The following is an 18,817-nucleotide window of genomic DNA, read 5'->3' as shown; positions in this document are numbered from 1 at the left end:
CGTTTGAGTTGCAGAAGGCAAGAGATAACGCAACTGTACATGTTCTCCACAAATATATTGACACGATGCCAGAGATATGCCGCTGCTTATTGCAGCAAAAGATGGGCGTGGTAAAAATCAAAGAACAGATAAAAACTCACTTCATCTGATATTTCTTTCACACAGAAGAACCATCCATGTGTTGCGTTATCACGTTTTGGAGGCAAAACAAGGTACATATTTAGATCCGTAAGGTGTTCCAAAAACTTTCGCCACCTCAAACATATTTATCTATTTCCAGAGACCCATCTGGTCTGTGTTGGGGTCAGAGAGAGGGATAGTGAGAGATGCAGAGACAAAATTTTTTCACAAACTTTTAATTTTGATAATAAAAACACTTTGGCAACACTTTCTTCTCTTTAAATATATGAAATATGACACTATATATTCAAGCAGCAGGGAGCAAAAAGCAGCAGTTTAAAACAAAACAATGTTTTTTCAACTAAAGTCTCAGTGTAAAAGCAGAAAATTCACAGTTAGGTAAATATCTTCACAAACAGGAGCTGTGCTCAAAAAACTGTTGATAGACAAAAAACACAAACAAGGTGCTGAACTTGCAACAATGAAATATGTCCGGTTACATTGTAGACATCGCTTTCTATCAGGAGAACAATGACTCAGAGGCCATAGAGACACTTCTTAACTTGATGCTAAACATCTTTACTGGAACCACAGAACCTCGTCTTTGCACTTAAGTTCAATATGAGTAAGTCTTTAAAAGGTGCCTCTTATTTGCAGCCATGTTAAAATCTTTGTGTTATTTTTTTTTTGTGTAATGTCACAGGTTTTTAGTTGAGGAGAGTAGTCTGGCTGGTGCTGTAGTGGTGTAAACTAACATCCCCGTTAAAATGTCCGGTCACCAGTGTGTCTCTTCCTCCCCATCGAGCCAGCTGCCAGCCTTCACTCTCAGTAGCCCTAATCATCGTCGAAGCCCCCCGTCGCTCTAGTTCCCAAACACACGCACAGCCGCTCTGGCTGAGACCCACCACTCTGGAGCTGCAGACATCAGCTTCACACAACCTGCAGGACACCAAGTAGACATGAAGGCTTGTTTAATGAATAAAGAGGTGTAGAAATACGTGACTTTTCCCTCTCCTCACCTGCCTGACCACGCTTCAGGTGGATACAGCTGTGTCGCCAGGACAGATTTTCCACTCTGAGGGTTAACAGCGACCAAAGAGAACAGGGCGCTCTTCCTCTCCTTTTCATCCTCTGAAAACACTCCATCTTTTTCTTTGGACTCTCTTTCTTCCTCCTCTAGGGAGCTGAGTAAGTGATGCTGCAATAGCACAAATAGCACTCCCTGCACAGACACAGACATACACACACACAACTCATATGTTTTATCTATAGATCTATATTTACAGACTGCAAAAAAAACAAAGGAGCATCTGTAGAAATAAGAGACTGAGATTGTTTGTATTTCTGAAAGGGATAAGAATTATACTACATGAGAAAAAGAGCCAAAGCTCAAGAAACGGACCTCATTGGGTGAAGTTGATTTTACAGATGAATTGAGAATTAAAGAAATCAGCTGCAGCTCTTGAAAACTTACACAGTACGAGTATCCTCTGAGACAGGCGGTGTGTGATAAACCATCTATCAGGCTGATTCTCCTCAGCAGCTGTCCTGTCTTCAAATTCCTGTGACATAAACAGTAATCCGTTCAACTGCAGTGCTGCATGTCACACTAAAAATATGAAAACATTAGGGCTGGGAAAATATGCTATTCCTGCGATTTGATTCTATTTCCATTTTTTGGCTTGCTGCTTCGATTTAAATTGCGATTCTTTGATATTCATGATTTTTGAGATTTTGAGTTTGCTTTTTTAACACCAGACCATGGGGAAAAGTTTAATGGCGATGATAATGTCTGTAAGATAATGACTATATCATGACACATATTTTCCCAAAAAATGCTCATCATGTGAGTCGGAGAGAAACATTTCACCCTTTGCTGGAAAAAAGTGCTAACTTTTTTTCCCAATCCAGTTCTTAAACAAAGATTGAAATGAAGAATAAGTTTTTGAAAATTAACCAACAAAATAAAAGCAATTTTTTGACAAGGAATCCTGATTTTGATATTGTTAAATAAATTTTTTTTTATATATTTTTTTTCTCCCACTCCTAATGAAAACAGCTCATAAATTTACACCTTTGATGACAGTCAACATTTTCAATGAGGTGAAGGGTTGTTTAGCTTCAGTGATTTAGTGAGGTTAAAGGGATGCTGTTAGTTCAAGAGGGGGTGGAAATCATGCTTTTTCTAGCCTTTACCCTTTTGTATAAGTTGTAAAGAGTGGAAAATTTGGTGTTCAGAACGAACATCCATCATTGATTCTTCATACCCATGTTTAAAATACAGGAAATTTAATGCGCTATCGTTAAAGAAATTCCTACACTGGAAAAAACTGAAATCTCATCAGGTGGTTTTGTCTTATTTTCAGTAGAAAATGTCTCTTTAGACTTAATTTGAGCCACATTCACCTGAACAGTCCAGAATAATGTCTTGTTTCAAGTTATTTGAAGGCAGAAAAGAGGTCTGAATTGCTTGTAACAAGTAAAAAAAATCTGCCAATGGAACAAGAGAAAAGTTACTTGTACTAAGACATTATTCTAGTTTTAGAAAAATTTTCGAGAATTTTTTCTTGCTCCATTGGCAGATTTTTTTTACTTGTTCTAAGCAATTCAGACCTCATTTTTGTCTTTAAATTACTTAAAACTAGACGTTTTTCTGGACTGTCCAGTTGAATGTGGCCAATATCAAGTATAACAAGACAGTGTTTACTTAAAACAAGACAAAAACACTTGATAAGATTTCAGTTTTTGCAGTGTAGAAATCTTTTAACTTCTCCACCTTGCTTACCAAACAAAAAGACGCCCACCCTCATCTGTACCGATTAGAGCATCTGAGAGCCCATCCACTGCAGCGAGGGCTCCGACACAAACACCAGGTGACACCAGAGGCCGTGAAGAGGAAGTGCTGAGAGACACAAAAATGTTGAGATATCTTGGCACAAAAAAGACGATAACTGAGAGAAAACATGTAGAACTCTGCGCTACCTGCCGCAGTCTGAGAGCGTGAACACCTGCAGGGTGGAGCCAGGTGCTGAGTGAGAGGAGGTGACAACTCTGGACCTGGACATGCCCACAACAGCCTGGACTAGCCCCTCACAGAGCAACACCTGAGAGAGGCTGGAGCATGACAGCATCCTGTAAACAGTGAAAACATGAGCAAATGGATTAAGTCAAGATTTACCTCTTGTCTTCAGTTGAACTTAGACAAAGAGGCTTTCGAAATGTTCAAGAATGTGACGGTATTGTTAAAATGTGATGTTTGTGTGTTGAACTCACCTCACTTCTCTTATTTCCAGCTGACCCAGAGTCACATACAGGAGGCCAGCAGCATCCGCGACAGGAAACACGTTAATCACAGGCTGTAGAAAAACACAAAAACACTTCATTAAAGGAAAATCTGTTGTTTCAACTACTGACAACTTTTTTTTTCTTTCTAATCAAAGAGGCAATAACTCCTTGTTAAAGCTACTGTGTAGGAACTTAGTGCTGATTTCGGAGTTGAGTGCAGCCAGGGCAACACTTCCTGTGTTTTTACTGATATTGTATAAGTTGTGTTTTCTTAAAAAAAAATCTCTGCTTGCTTCTTTTACATAAAAATGCAACACTCCCAGTTGTTAAGGCAAATTATTTCTTCAGCATGCTGTCAGTCATTTGGTGGCAGTGCAAAGCCTTAGTGAGTGCATGACTGAAGGTGCGCTCTTTAACCATGCTGGGAGACAGTGCAGGATGCCAGTGATGTCGGTGGTAAAAAGTTTGGAAACTCCTGGCTTAGTGTATAAAATATGACGAAAACTATCCCATGCTAACACTCACCTCATTAAAGGCCCAGGTGTGTGTTAGGCTCCAATCACAAGCAGCTGTCTGACTCCACAGACAAACAGCCCACTTACCAGCTGCTGCTACACACAAACCCCCTGACGGCATGGTGAGACAACAAGCATCCACCAGACAGCCTCCTGCTGGGGCCTGAAACACCAACACACACATTAACCCAATCTGACACACACATTTTCTCATTTACAAAGCTGCACGCTGAAGCCAACAAATGTTTATTAAATGGACTAAACTTAAAATGCTTTACCTTCAGAGTGTGTGTGCGTCTCAGAGCTGTCGCTCCCTTCCTCATCCCAACCTGATCCTGGATGCGGGGAACGGGGGGAACCTGTGACGGCTCAGATGGAGCTAGGACTTGAGCTACAGGGGACTTCTGGGGCTGGCTGGGAGGGAAAAAAGTGGGGGACATACAGGGGGAGAGAGGTGGAGGAGAAAGATTCTGGGTGGATGGGCTGTAAGGGGGAGGCAGGTTGAGAACTGGGGCACATGGAGAGGATGTCAAAGGCAGAGACGAGGGATCGGGGCAGGGTGTGGGACCTACGTATGGCAGAGTGGGGCTGCTATCGACAAAAGACGGAGGCAGAAGTGGAGCTGTAAATGGAGCTGATGCCAGAAGAGGACTCAGCAGGAGCTGGGTGTCGACTCTGTGTGCTCTGGGAGGACTTGCGATGTGTTCAGGGGGCTTCTTTGACCGTTGGACTGGAGAACACACATTAAGAGTCTGCACAGGAGACTGATTACATTTGGTTGAGTTTTTAGAGGTGTGTTCAGGGGTTTTCTTTCCTGGAGAATCAAAGGAAAGAGTCTTGATGACATCTTTGTCCTCTGTTTCCGTGTCTTTGTTTGTTTGGTGATATTTATACTTCTGATCCTCCACATTTTGAGCTACACCAGGACCATTTTTTTGTTCCTCTAGTGAAACGACCAAAGGTTGGTTTGTTTGAGGCTTGCTGACTTTTCCTGCTGGACTGTCTGCAAGGTCTGACCTGTTTGTGTTGCTGTCTGTCTGGTTATGAGTGTTATTAATCAAAGTTTCTTTTTCTTTATGTTGATCAAAACCAGCAGCACAATCTTGAACCATCAAAGCAGGCTCTGCTGGGCTTTCTTGGACATGCGAATGCTGAATCCACAAGTTCTCAAGATCCTTGCTCTTCTGTGAAGCGACTTGTGTGACTTCAGTTTGATGTGATGAATCTGTGATGACAGGTGTGAGGCTGTGTGGCACTGGGAGAGGTGAGACTGGGCTGTCGGGAGCATCAGGGCGCTGGATGCTCCTGCACGTGCTGGATGATGATGGCACTAAGTGTTCAACACCGGAATCAGATGAGACTCTGCGGAGCTTGTGCAGTTTAAGAGAGGCAAACTGGTCGTCGGGGAGATGGAAATCTTGGGGACGATCTGAATTGAGCAGGTGGTTGACTGGGGAGCCCGTGGGGAGGGGGAGTAATGTTTGGGCTGGTGAAGAGGGGGGCAGGAGGAGGGACTGCCAGCTTGTTGTGCCTGCAGATCAAAAAATGAAAGAGAATTTAATCAGAGGAAATAGTTGCAGACATTTCCTACATTTATGAATCTATCCTTTTATCATTGAACTTATTCCAGTGTTTGTATTTTGGGACTTATGGGTGCAGCCCTCTATGTATGTGTTTAATAATGTGATAACCATAACAGTCTGATAGTTTTAATCCTCATCCACTGCTCCACATGTTTAAAACAATACCTGTGTATGCAACATGTTTCTCCTGAATCTAAAACAAAACCAAAAAATTGTTTTTGCCTCTAAATCGAAATCAGTTATTTTGAAGGTAGTTGATGGCAATCATGTTTACTTTCTGACCAATTAATTGCTTGACAGGTGACACAAGCAAAAACTATCAGCATTGACCAATGTCTGCACTAACAAGGCAAATAAAAAAAATCCAGTGTCTGCAGCCACACTTGTTGTGGCTGCTATTAAGCTCTTATGTCGGTTTTTGCCTTGTCTTTATTTCATATTTTGCTTTAAATTCCCTTTATCACTGTCATCCTTTCCAAATGATGATGGCGAATGTTAAAAAAAAGTTGTTTTGACGCGTAAAATTTGGTTTAAAATTATTTTCAACATAAAAATCAGCCATGATCTGAGGTCTACAGGAAAGCCTATGAATAAAAAGTCCATTATATCAGCATCAGTATCGGGCTCCAGACAGCCTGCTCTCTGATCACTGGTATCGGATGTTTAAAACTTGATATAAATTACACTAATCATCCACTTCATAACATAGTTGTGGACCAGAGGAACCGCAGCATTGGACACCTCACCTCTCCACACGACAGGACTGAGAGATACAGAGAATTTCTGAATTTCTAGTTTTATGTGATTTTTATATTTTCATCTGCCAGACACCTGAAATTCCCTTCAAGGATTAATAAAGTTAATTTTATTCTATTCTACTCTGTTCTATTTCATTCTTTTCAATCAGGCGACTACTGACAGCGAGCATGTTTGAAAAAAAGGTTAAACTCTCTTTATGCCAATGTCCTTGCTCAATATAATCTTAACATTTTGCTGCAACTAAAAATGTATGCACTCAAAAACAACCATGTCACGTGTTTTCACTAATATTTGTGTAGGTATTTAAATCTCTCCCTCCAAAAAAGAGAGAAAGATTTTGCTCATCGGTTTCCTTGGGTCCAAAGTGAAGTTCCTCTGTTGCTTATTTTATAATTTTGTTTAAAATGAACCACATTTTATTTTTAAAAAAACAAGTTCACTTTCTTATTTCAAGATACTATTGCTAGAAACAAAAGAATAAAAAATCTGCCAATGGGGTGAGAAAACATACTTTAAAAAACAACAGTCTCAACTTGAGAAACTTAACAAGCAAAATTCCTCATCCCTTTGGCAGATTTATTTGTCATCACATCTCACCTCTTCCCATCTGTGTGGGTCTCGTTGAGCGACTGCTGCTGCTCTTCACAAAGATGGGATAGACCTTTCCATGATCCTCTGAGGCAGAACTGCACAGAGATCCATTTCCTCTAGAGCTGCATGGCTGTGTAGCTGTGCTGTGGATGGCGGCAGGCTCAGGAGGGTCAGGCTCTGGTGCAGCCACTTTTGAAGCATGGAGAGTAGGGGACGCAGAGGCAGGGGTGCTTGTGAGGTCAATAGTATCTGGAATTTGTTGATCTCTTTCATTGATTTCTAAACTGAGAGAGCATCTTGGTGTCCGAGGTCTCCCTCTACCTCTTCCTCTCCCCCTCCTTCTTCCTCTTGCTGGACGAGCAGCGGTGACGTTAGGAGTAAGGAGAGCATCATTGGTGACTGTTTGATCTGAAATCTCACAGGAGCTCTGGCTGAGAAGCTCAGCAGCTGTGCCAGCTGTGGATTCCACACAAGGGCCCATAGGTGAAGATAAAGCTGTGGGTGAGGAGAAATCTGCTTGGGAGCATTTCTCAGAGTCCTCAGAGGGCTTATTTTGTCCCCTGCCCCGGCCCCGGCTCCTGCGAGGTCGCCTCATGCTCAGCTGGGTGTGAATGACGGCCTCCATGTTGGGCTGGCTCTGTGAAGATGACATACGTCTTGTGGTTCGGACGTAATACTCTGCCGGGAATAGGAGTCCCTCCACAAGAGTGCAGGAGTCAAGGAGACTAACATTTTTTACATCTTGCTCCTCTACAGCCACCTCACATTTTTCTGTTTTTATATCCAGTGCATTTGAAAGCCTTTCTTCCCTTTCCTTTTTCTCTGCTGTGTCTTGTTTACTACCTGTATTACTGCTGTCTTCACACTGCTTTCCATCTCTCTTTTTTCTAACCTTCCCCTGTTCCTCTCCTTTTTTCTCTTTACTTTTTCCATTTTGTTGACCATCTTTTTCCCTTTTGTCAAAGTGTAAATTAGAGGCCTGGCTTTTGTGCAGCAAAGAGATTGATTTATCTTCCTCTTTAGTCTCCTTCTCCGTTTGCTCTGGTACTCTTGGTGTCTCCTGGTTTTCCGGTTTTTCAGTTTGTCCACTAGAGTCCCAGTGCGTAAGCAAAAGAGAGGGAGACTTGGACTCACCAGAAAACAGCTCTTCACTTTCATTCACAACCTCTGCTTCCTCTGTTTTGGCCCTTTCTTCAGGAGTTGCTACCTTTTCACTTGGCTCTGGTCCGTCCTCACTGACATCTGAGTTCCTTTCAGCCCCAGCAGCACTTCTCCTCTCCAGGCGTAAGCGGCTGCGTTTTGACCTGAGGCGCAGGGCAGGACTGGATCTGTGACCTCTTGTGGTTTCATGGTTGGGGTTGGGTGTTTGAGGGGAAGCAGCATCAGACTCAGAGGGTAGGAGGAACCGGATCACCTGGCTTCTCCTGATATCAGAACCTGACGGATCTGGTGAAACAAAACAGTGATTTTTCTTTTGCAATGCTTTGACAGAAATTTTCCCTGATTACTTGGTTTAGATGGCAATTCAAATGCTGATTTAAAAAAGAAAAAATGAAAACTGTTGGTGAGTACTGTTTATTGAGCTGACAGTGTCCTTAATATGATAAAAATCTTTGACTGAGACACAGAATCAAATATGTTGTGTACATTTCCAAAAAGTGCTCCCATATCCAGAACAATACCGCAAAATCCTTAGAATACTGTACACATTTAAGTGTATAGACTGAAACAACAGTAAGGGATAAAAAACAATGAAAATCAAAATTTCAAATGGTGGATCTGGACAATCTCCACACGTACTTTGCTGCATATTCAAACAGACTCACCCCCAGTATTTTCCTGGCACTGAGGTAAACTTGCTGCAAATCCATCTGTGCTGTTTAGTGTCACTGAAGGTGGGTTGACACAGGGGCTTGACAGAACCTCTGATTGTCTCTGCTCCTTGTTGTTCTCCTGTTCAATCCTGCTCTTCACATGTCTCCGGACTGCTTCTGAACGCTCAGCACGCTGTGGGCAGACACACAAGACTGAGAAACAAAGCAAAACTCTGGCACTGTTACAAAAATCATGGAGAGTGATTCTCACCTGTAATCTCTGTGCAGTCTTAAGATACTCTCTTTGTAATAGTGCCAATTTCCTGCGAAGCTGCATGACAGAAACTTCATCAGTAAAAGTCACTGAAAGTATATCTGTGGGCTGTAATATAACTTGAGAGAGAGGACAGGTGCAGTCTACCTTCTCCTTGTCGTCACAGTGAAGTGATGTTTTCAGCTGCTCCTCGCAGTGATCAAGATTGAGCTCCATCCTGCTCATTGGCATTAACATGACCAAGTATACCTAAAAAAAGCCACTGCTCAGTATTTGCTTTACTTCATTATTACATTTTTCACAACAATCTTTCAATCATACAACCATACAGGCATCTAGACCCTCTAGTTGGATAAGGCAACACCTCACCCCAAAATATTTTTGACCATAGACTGTAAGAGCATAAACGGTAGCAGTGGATACTTCACACCGGCTTAGTTGGTCTACCACTGTATATCCCACTGTAGAGGCAACTGTTATAAAACGTGTGTCTAGAGAGCCAGGTAGTCAACAGCTCATTCTTCGTATCAGGTGAAGCGTAGCGACTCTCTTCTACCCTTCGTTTAACAGCACGACGGAACATCAACGTGAAAAATCAGCAAAGTTGACAATAATTTTCGAATTACTGATGTTTTCGGTTCTTTAAATGACAAATTCTTCTTTTAAGCAGCAAACAGTTAACGCATACTTACATTGGTACTGTTGGGGAGTTTATTTTCATGTTCGATTAAGCGGCAATCGATTGAGTTTCAATTTCCCGCGACTCAAGTGAGCAGACCAAGCTAGTAGAGTGTCGATGACTCGATCAGACGCCCATATAATTTCTAGCTACTTTTTTTGACCCCTTGTTTAATTTAGTCTTTCTGGTTAACTTTGTGTATAATCCCTCTTCAGACTACACGTATGATGTTTATTTTGTTTACCACGAAAAACGGTTGGAAGTGCGCTTGAGGATCCCGGATGTTCAGTTCAAAAACGTTGAAAATAACTCTACCTTCAGCTCCACTTATCAGTCCAGCACTTCAGGAAAATGGGCTTCTGGCTTCTTCCGGAAAGGTAGTGTGAAAAAGTTTTTGCATATCTAAAAGTATGTACAAGAAGCATGTTAATGCCGCCATATTTGCTAAAAACAAACAGAAATACAACACCACACCTGGAAGTGATAAATGACCAGCTTTAATGCCAAAATAGTTGTTCCAGTACAGAATCATACATTTATGTACACTAATAAAATCATCAAGGTGTAAAGCTGTCTTTCCCAACAATTAAAAACTAAACTAGGAACTAAAGTGGTTGGTTGAGTGGCTGACCAAAAAGGTGAATCTGACCTACAAAATAGCTCATATTTGCTCACTACATATTTGGCACTCTTTGGAAGCTAACTGAGCTTATAAATGTAGTTTGTCAATGCAACTGGACTATCATTTTAGGCAGCTTCTACAAATCTATACAATAAAATGAGAAGACTTTTCATGGGAAAATCTCTGTACAGTACAAACTGCATACAGCAGGAAATATGGCAGGTCACATTGGTCAAACTCTTTGAAATTGTTCCTGTTTGATGGTTTTCCTCTGACCACCTATGTCAAAGTAGCCTGAGTCTCTATTGTGGTCCAAGCAGTCAGGACATTTATGTAATCCTATGAAATTTTAGTTTGGTGAAACTGTCCGGCTCCTCAGACATCCACAGGTGAGATACTTCATTGCTGTCATGCTAATGTGCATCAGTGTCCCCATGTTGAAGAGCATGTGGTAGAAGGCATGGACAGACAACCCTCCAGTTTCATCAGCGTATTTCATTGCTACGATTGGTGTGTACAGGGGATTGGTCAGGTTACGGAAACGAGGGCTGCTTGCTTCGATCACCTTTTTTGTGCACTGCAGAAGATGGAGAAATAAACACACAGTTTTATATCACACTACCAGGACAGACAAATAAACCAGTAGAGAGACAAATTTCACAGACTGCTTTTGTAAACTTACTTTTGCAATGTCGTCTGGTGTTTGACCCAGAGTTTCAAAGATGTCAACAGAAGAGGGAAGATAGACGTTCTTGAAGTAATGAACTGTATCAGGATCTGCTCCAGGGTACTCCTTCTGCCTCACATCCTGGATCATCTTTGCCTCAAACTCTGTGTGTACTGGACCGGGTTCAATCATTGATAGTCTGAGGAGAGAGAAACACAAAAACAGGAAAATTAGAGGATAACCACATGTTCACTACGAACTATGCCTTAATTAAGAAATATCTGATGTTTCAGTATTCAAAGACAGAAACAGTTTCAGACCTTTTTTGTTTATCTCTCTATTCTGACACAGGTTTGGTTTGTAGGTGAGTCTTAGGTGAGATTTTGGGTGTGAATACTTGGGTGTCTCGATTTCAGAAGATAACCAGGGTGTGAATAATTGAATTGTTTACACTTATACATTGATTACTTTCTAAAAATGACAGCAGCAACCAAATAAGTCTATATTATTAGTCAGGAAAAATACCGCAAAGTTGTTGTTCCTTGAAAGGAATACTTTTAACTCATACTCTGACTGACACAAACTGTGCTTCCATTGTCGTCACATTTTAGATATGGGAGATCTTTCAATAATAAAATATAAAAGGCGAAAACTTCCTGATTTATAGGGAAAACTACCAAGAGACATTTTCTAATGTAATTGGCCAAAACCTGCATCAAAGATGTTGGAAGTCTGCTTAAAATCGGAATAATAGCATTTCAGTTTTTATTATCGGTGCTTAGTACAAGTAGTTGGAGCTAAGTAAACTTAGCGCTACGAGCTTAGCTGCAGAGTTCCTACAGCAAAACTTAAGTCCGTCTGACTTCAATAATGCTAAAGGTGCTGTATGATCATTTGGTAATTTTGAAATTAATCACACTTAAGGTTTTCTTTTCTTTTAGAAGAGACATGTGAAACAGGAAGCACAATGTTAAGAAAGTGAGTTTTCAGATTATTGATGTAACCAGTTAGTTCAAATAGTATGACAGTAGAAGTAGACTTCAGTTGCACTCACATGACATTAAACTTCAGGAGTTGCACAGCCAGACTCTCACAGAAGCCCTCCATAGCAAATTTGGAAGCTGCGTATACATCATTAAAAACCACACCTACAGAAATAGAGAGTACATGTTCACATTTCATTTTCCAAAAACACAAACAAAAAAACCAACAACCAACCTGTCAACTCTACTCTATCATTTCCCTCTTCTCTATCCTTCACCCTCATTTCTCTTTACTCTGAGTGCTAACCTTGCAGTCCCATCACACTGCTGACCACGATGATGTGTCCTCCTCTCCTCTTCTTCATATCAGGCATCACCTCCTTTATCATACGGATGACACCGAAGAAATTAGTCTCGAACACTTTCTTCATTTCCTCGATGGGGATGCTCTCCAGTGGCCCCACCAGACCGATGCCTGCATTATTGACTGTTCAGGAGAACAGAACAGAAAAAAGTTAAGGTAAGAAACGGGTTATGAGCCACACGCTGGGACACTTGATGAAGTTGTGCATGAATTTTTACGCACTGAGGACATCCACGTGTCGGTCCTTTATGCCGTTGATACACTGTTTGACAGACTCATCACTGCAGACATCCAGTACAGCCAAAGACAGAGTTTTTCCATATGCATCCCCAGCAGCCTCCACCAGCTTATCTTTACGTTTGAGGTCACGCATGGTTGCTATGACTGTGTAGAGGTAGATAACAAGAAAAACAAGGAAACATGAGAGTGGATGAGACTGTTATGAATACATATCATACAGATATACACATTGTATGTTATTCCTCTGAAGCCTTTAATGACCAAAACACTAAACTGGGGTACTTTTAGTTAGGTGAACTTTGTTGTTTTTTTTTGGAAATCTTAATGGAGCTGAACACCAAAATTCTATTCTATGCAATATGTAACTCCCTTGTTTTGCTTCAAGTTTTTTCTTGGTGATTTCTGAAACTTGTGGTTTCAGTGGAAACTCTGTGGATATCTCCTGTAGTTATCAGTGATACTCAAATATCAATTGGTCAGCATTGTTTTTGTTAGTATGTTAGCATACTGATACTTCTTCGTACTTCAAAGCAGATTCAAAGTAGATTCAAAGCAGCCTCTAGATTTTTTGTAGACGTAAATATTTAGAAAATTCTGTACAGCCAATAGGAAAGGCTAAATATACTGCAAATGAAATAATGTAGACCAGAGAGCTGTAAATGTCTCACTCCATGTAAGATTGTTGTCATCCCTTTTCTGGGCATTTGTTTTTCTTGCTGTGTGCAGAAAGCTCTTTATGAAATAATACTTTTTGATTTCCATTTGCGCTTTCTAAGAATTACTTTGTGAATGGGTTAAACCCTCCTCACATCTTCATCACTACAGGCTTTCAGGCAGCTGCTGTAAATAGGTCTGTTATTAGGCAACCTGCCCAGGTAAATAAGCTTAAAAAATAACAGTGCTACTACTCACAAGTCACACTGAGTTCACTGGATCAGGGTGCTTGTAGACCACACAAACCCAATTATCATGATTTGCTGAGCTTACTGCATGGTCCTTTTGTTGTGCATGGTTATAAAAAAGTATTTGAACAGTACAAAATGTTCCTATGTTTTGTAGTTCAGCCTCACCACATGTTCTCTGTATGTTTACATGTATTTGTTGAACATTTACTGAGTTATCCTGTGTTTGTGTACTTTTCCTGTCATAAGAGGGAGCAGGGAAAAAGGACGAAGGGTCATGAAGAACAGGAAGAAGGAATGAGGAAAAATGTCAGATAATGAGTGAGAATGGATGGTAAAGAACACACATCCTCTCATACACAGGAAACTGTTCACATACATCCTCTTCCTCTCTGACCTGGACATTGTTTTTCATCCTGCATTCATTTCTAAAACTGGTTGAAACAATTACACAACATAAAGCTTGTGATGAAGATAAAGGTTCAAACAAAGATAATCTTAAGTAGCTTTATTGTGGACCCTCTTTACTCCAAAGCAGACATGGTAAACCTGCTACTTTAGCATTAGCGTGCTTGCTGTAACGTGTTTGTCACCTGCCTCCTCCTAATATAGCTCTTGGCAGCATGTTGTCCACAACAGACCTCAGTGAGCTGTGCTATAATAAGCCTAAGAGAAGCTGTAGTAGGGCTTAAAATAATTGTCTGAAGTTACCCAAATCTTAAGAGTGACAAAAGGTTAAGTTGGGATCAGAGACATGATATTTTAAGCACTGAATCAACTTGAAAACCTTTTCCCTCTGAAAAAGCTTGCTACTGTTTACCTTCATTTTCCATTTAGCATTGTTATAAAATATTAGATTCACAACATGAGAAGTGCTTTAGTGAACAGGTAAGGTTGAAAATAAAATGTCATACAGTGAGAAAATGAAATGGAAACAAAATTCAATGGTAGAGAAAAAAGAAAATATAGAAAATATATTTCAAAACCTTTATTTGAGAGCTTTAAAAAATAACTAAAAAAGACAACCTTTGTTGTATAGATAGTGCAGAGAGCTATATTGAGCATATTTTGAGTGTCTTCTAAAAATGCTTTTTTATGCATTTATTTAGCATTAACAGCAATCACATGCTTAGTAATATTATTAGTTCAAAATTGATAAATGTGTTTGAATGTCCTACCAAAAGGGTCTATCAATAAATATATTGTATTTAACTGACCCAACAACTTTCCTCAAACAGACACTTTTCTCTCTTTGCAGACTTTTTTGTTGCTGCCTCCAGGCAGTGGTTTTAAAGTGGTCGTTTCGGTTAAGTATTTGTGATCTGTTTTCCAGACTTCAGTGTTTTGTAACAGCAGAGCCACAGATACACATTAGTCCCTCACAGTAGTGTGAAAAAAAAAATCACTGGACCGTGGCCTTCACTTACAGGTCTATAAATGATGTTTTTTCCTACCACCTATAAATCCTTGAAGCTAGCATGAGCCTTGCTGAGTGGAGAGGAAATACTGAGAGCTGTGGAGTTTCCTCTTCAGGGTACAGCAGAGAGCACATCTATTGTCTGTATTTGATCTGTTTGTCCAGGCTCATTTTTACAGTTATGTGACTTATTCTCAGCCATTGTGTCCAAATTGGATCCTCATTTTGGTGCATCTGGTTCAGATTGAATCTTTTCCATTTTGAAACTTTTTCAAATGATGTCTCAGTCAGACACAGAAGGAAATCCGTATTTAGTTGTGCACAGATACAAACACAGACAGTGGCTTTAATCTGTGCTATCATGTAATACCCTTGTGTGCACTCCAGTTATGATGTAAGCAACCTCTGCTAATACTGTAGAACAATGAGAGAAGGTATGGTGATGGAAAATTGTTAAGGGTTATGATTGAAATTTATTTTGCTTTTTTGTGATTCACTGTTTACTCCATTAGAGATTTGAATTGGTGAATACAATCTAATTTATCCAAAGCAACAAACCACTTTTTTCTGTCCAACTAACACTACAAAGCTCAAAAGCTCTTGCATTGTTTCCTAACATCTTTTTTTAACTCTTGACTTTTGCTTTTAGTTTTTAAAATTTGGCTTTTTAATAGTAAATGTTCAACAAAAAATACAGAAAAAAAAAATACAAAACAAAAATTTGCAATCATAAATGGGTCCAAGCAAATAGTTGACTGTTTTGCTTTTGAATTGGTTGACTGTCATGATAATCATCTTAGTCATTAGAGGGTTTTTTTTTAAGGTCAATTTGTTGTTTAATCGTTACTTCATACTGTCAATTTTACAATAAATATATATATTTTTTTAGAATGTGAATTTTTTTCTCGTTGTCTTTTTGCACTGGCAGCACAAATGTAGCCCATTTACATACCATGCCAAGGACTTAAAATACATAATTAAATAGTAGACACGTCCTCCTCTCTTTCTCTCTCTTCCTCTCTCACACACCCACACCCACCCACCCACTGTGCACTCACCATGGTAGCGCTTTTTCTCATCCTTGGCCAGCATCACAGCCATCCTCAGACCGATCCCAGAGGAGCAGCCGGTGATCAGCACCACTTTCTGTCCTGGACTTGCCATGGCTCCTCTCCAGTGTCTGTCTGGTCTCCTGTAAAACTGTGTGAAAACCAGCAGAGAAGCAGCTCTTAGAGGATGAGAGGTGCTTTAAAGTGTGACCAGCTGTAAGAGGATAACACACACACATAGAGAGAGGGAGGGAGTCACATGGACTGAGATCTACAAGAGATTATCTAACCCGGTTCATAGCTCTGTCAACCCATTAGCAGATCCCTCAGAGTAAGGAAACCTCCATGCTTCCAGTCTGAAATTACACAAATGTCTTACATGTCACTTGTGTATTCTTCTTTAACAAAAGTTTACTCAAGAGTCTGAAGGACAAACTGAATAGCAAACATTTGAAGCTGCTCATTGGTTGTGAAAGTCAGTCTGTTCAGGGTGAAGAGATCTGGTGCCACCTAGTGGTCAAAGTCAGTTTCCTCAGGACATCCGCTGTGAATCAATGAATGGCTCCTCAAGTTACTCAAAAAGTTCAAACATCTGGCCACATTCTCCAGGATGATTCCTGATGATGTTATTCATTTATTTTTGGCTGACGCTTAAATACACATAAAGGCTTTAAGTCCTCAAGTTGTGAGCTGAAAAATACATTATTCATATGTAACACACATGCACACAGGTACAGATGTCTGTTTGGTATAAATTAAGGAAGCTTTCTTTGTAAATTTGGCATGTGCTGCCAAAACACATCAGTTATTAAGAATGCTAGTGTCTATTCTTTAAATCTTGTGCCTGATTGTTTTCAATGTTCTCTTCTTCCAGTGGAACCCCCCACATTCACACACACACAGACACACACACACACACACACACACACACACACACACACACACACACACACAAACACACACAAACACACACACACACACACACACACACACACACACACACACACACACACACACACACACACACACACACACACACACACACACACACACATAATTAAGAACAAAAGTGAAGCTGCCAGTCATAAGCTAAAAAGACGGAGGAGGCAGGGCGTTCTGGAAATATGCCTGGAATCCATTTTCCTCTTTGTATGTATGTGCGCCTGAGAGCAATTTACTTCTGTTACCAAAGCAGTACTGTTACCAAAACATCATCTTATAATAATTATTGCAAACCACATTAATAGTATCTGCTAACGAACTTAATCACTGTCAAAACATGTTTTACTTTTTGCCTCTTGTATATTTACAAAAACAAAGGCTGGGATAACATATGGATACAGCAGTATGATTCCACTGGGGCTGAGTTTTCATATTTCTTATTTCATATTCTTATTTTGACTCATCAACAGAATGAACATTTATTTCTTAATAGTGTCTTATTGCAACAGCCCTTGGGAAATGATAATCATCGGCCAAGTATCACACATCGTATCAATTGTGTTGCATTGTAAGCTATTGCAACTTATTAGACTGATCATATCACTACTTATCTTATGTATGATATTGGAAGTATTATATGTGGTATAAGTTGTACTGAATTTCTTACTCACCATATATCATGTGTTCCTTATATTCTTTCGTACATGTCATATCTGAAGTTACTCTGCTTTTCCAAACCCTAACACAAGTTATCAAACACTTTGCATCTTATACACATTATAAAGGATTTTTTTTTTTACTTTTTCTGATTGATTTCATTGGCCAAATGTTGTATCATATCATATCACAACATATTCTTTTTTTTTTTCATTTTGATCAACTTTTACAAAAATATATTTGATCAAAAAGCTATGCTTTTTGTGTTTGGATATGGTTTAAACATACAACTTTACATGCTTGCACTGCAATTTAAAGTCTGGAACAATACTTATTGAGCTACAACAGAACATAGGAGACCTTCAGGCATGTATAGATAATCCTGTAAATGTATGCATGTGTGTGCATGTACTGTGCTTTGATTCTGCCAAATTTTTGTTAGCCCCATAAAGCTTCTCTAAAACCACCTTTAAAGTTTCCCATGCCACCCAGTAGGATGTGTGTATTGTCAGACTTTTTTTTGCATTTGAGTTAAGGGAAAAACATAGTAATGAAGTGGAACACAGGGAGCAGCTTCCATTTATTGTGCCTATAGGAACAATTTTTCTGTGTGTGTGTGTGTGTGTGTGTGTGTGTGTGTGTGTGTGTGTGTGTGTGTGTGTGTGTGTGTGTGTGTGTGTGTGTGTGTGTATTTTAGAGTCTGGTGGGCAAAGACAGACAGGTAGTGGAATTCGGAATCTGCAGCAGCATATTTTTATTAGCTGGGCAGCACCGTTGTCCTGTCCTAGCATGCTTTATGTGTGTGTGTGTGTGTGTGTGTGTGTGTGTGTGTGTGTGTGTGTGTGTGTGTGTGTGTGTGTGTGTGTGTTTGTAGACAGAGACTGAACAGAAAAGTCAAATGTGCCACAAGCTTGCTGTACATGATTTATTTTTGCATTACGTCCTGCAGAGTGAAACTTTTTTGGCAGTTTTACATTTAGTCATTGGAACTTTTTAAAAGTGCTCGTGCAGATGCGCGTGAGAATAGAATGCCCATGTCACGCCTGCTGATTCGTGCTCCTGCGCGAGCACAAGAAAGGCAGATGGAGACACCCCACAGCCCCTTAAATCACTCACCCAGTAGTTCTGCTAATAGTGACACGCGCGGTAATTACGTTGCTGTACAGCCCCACGAGCCCCAACGAGGAGTCTCTAGGGAGGGAGGGAGGGGTCACCCTGGAGGAGAGAGGGAGGAAGGGGAGGTGGTGGAGGAGGGAAGAGAAAGTGAGGAAAGTTCTCTGTAGATGAAGGAGGAAAGACCCTCTAAAAGTACAAAGGATAATTTCTGCCACCAGTCCTTCCTCTCTATCCGTCC

The 18,817-nt window shown here is 40.3% G+C and overlaps 2 protein-coding genes across 2 annotated transcripts; both read right to left on the bottom strand.

The window, feature by feature from the left end:
• Positions 1 to 395: 395 nt before the first annotated feature.
• palb2 (partner and localizer of BRCA2) lies at positions 396 to 9,913 on the bottom strand. Its single transcript, XM_074685742.1, has 13 exons — positions 9,634 to 9,913; positions 9,089 to 9,190; positions 8,939 to 8,998; positions 8,680 to 8,860; positions 6,860 to 8,299; positions 4,199 to 5,451; positions 3,931 to 4,083; positions 3,394 to 3,476; positions 3,103 to 3,252; positions 2,906 to 3,022; positions 1,595 to 1,682; positions 1,140 to 1,342; positions 396 to 1,059 (listed from the first exon to the last, which is right to left on the bottom strand). Exons 2-13 carry the CDS (start codon positions 9,176 to 9,178, stop codon positions 828 to 830), a joined length of 4,050 nt encoding a protein of 1,349 aa, XP_074541843.1. The 5' UTR covers positions 9,179 to 9,190; positions 9,634 to 9,913; the 3' UTR covers positions 396 to 827.
• Positions 9,914 to 10,224: 311 nt separating this feature from the next.
• On the bottom strand, positions 10,225 to 15,994 carry LOC141802228 (retinol dehydrogenase 8-like). The gene is made up of 6 exons (XM_074685754.1): positions 15,874 to 15,994; positions 12,479 to 12,640; positions 12,200 to 12,379; positions 11,964 to 12,057; positions 10,925 to 11,108; positions 10,225 to 10,819 (listed from the first exon to the last, which is right to left on the bottom strand). The coding sequence occupies exons 1-6, from the start codon at positions 15,977 to 15,979 to the stop codon at positions 10,592 to 10,594; spliced, it is 954 nt and encodes a 317-aa protein (XP_074541855.1). The 5' UTR covers positions 15,980 to 15,994; the 3' UTR covers positions 10,225 to 10,591.
• Positions 15,995 to 18,817: the final 2,823 nt, after the last annotated feature.

The sequence above is a fragment of the Halichoeres trimaculatus genome, unplaced genomic scaffold (genome assembly GCF_033239565.1).
Source record: "Halichoeres trimaculatus isolate MK-OKI-2021-1 unplaced genomic scaffold, fHalTri1.1 fHalTri1_scaffold_2, whole genome shotgun sequence".
Taxonomy (NCBI): domain Eukaryota; kingdom Metazoa; phylum Chordata; class Actinopteri; order Labriformes; family Labridae; genus Halichoeres; species Halichoeres trimaculatus.
The sequence above is the reverse complement of the archived record's forward strand: the minus strand, read 5'-3'. Positions and strand labels throughout refer to the sequence as shown.

Excerpts from the sequence above, each read along its gene's own strand:
- palb2 (XM_074685742.1), bottom strand. The coding sequence starts at position 9,178 with ATGTTAATGCCAATGAGCAGGATGGAGCTCAATCTTGATCACTGCGAG. Across the intron at positions 3,477-3,930 it reads ACACCTGGGCCTTTAATGAG|CCTGTGATTAACGTGTTTCC; the intron begins GTGAGTGTTAGC and ends GTTTTTCTACAG. Across the intron at positions 3,253-3,393 it reads CTGGAAATAAGAGAAGTGAG|GATGCTGTCATGCTCCAGCC; the intron begins GTGAGTTCAACA and ends CACTGTTTACAG.
- LOC141802228 (XM_074685754.1), bottom strand. The coding sequence starts at position 15,979 with ATGGCAAGTCCAGGACAGAAAGTGGTGCTGATCACCGGCTGCTCCTCT. Across the intron at positions 12,641-15,873 it reads TGAGAAAAAGCGCTACCATG|TCATAGCAACCATGCGTGAC; the intron begins GTGAGTGCACAG and ends ACCTCTACACAG. Across the intron at positions 12,380-12,478 it reads CCGACACGTGGATGTCCTCA|TCAATAATGCAGGCATCGGT; the intron begins GTGCGTAAAAAT and ends TCTCCTGAACAG.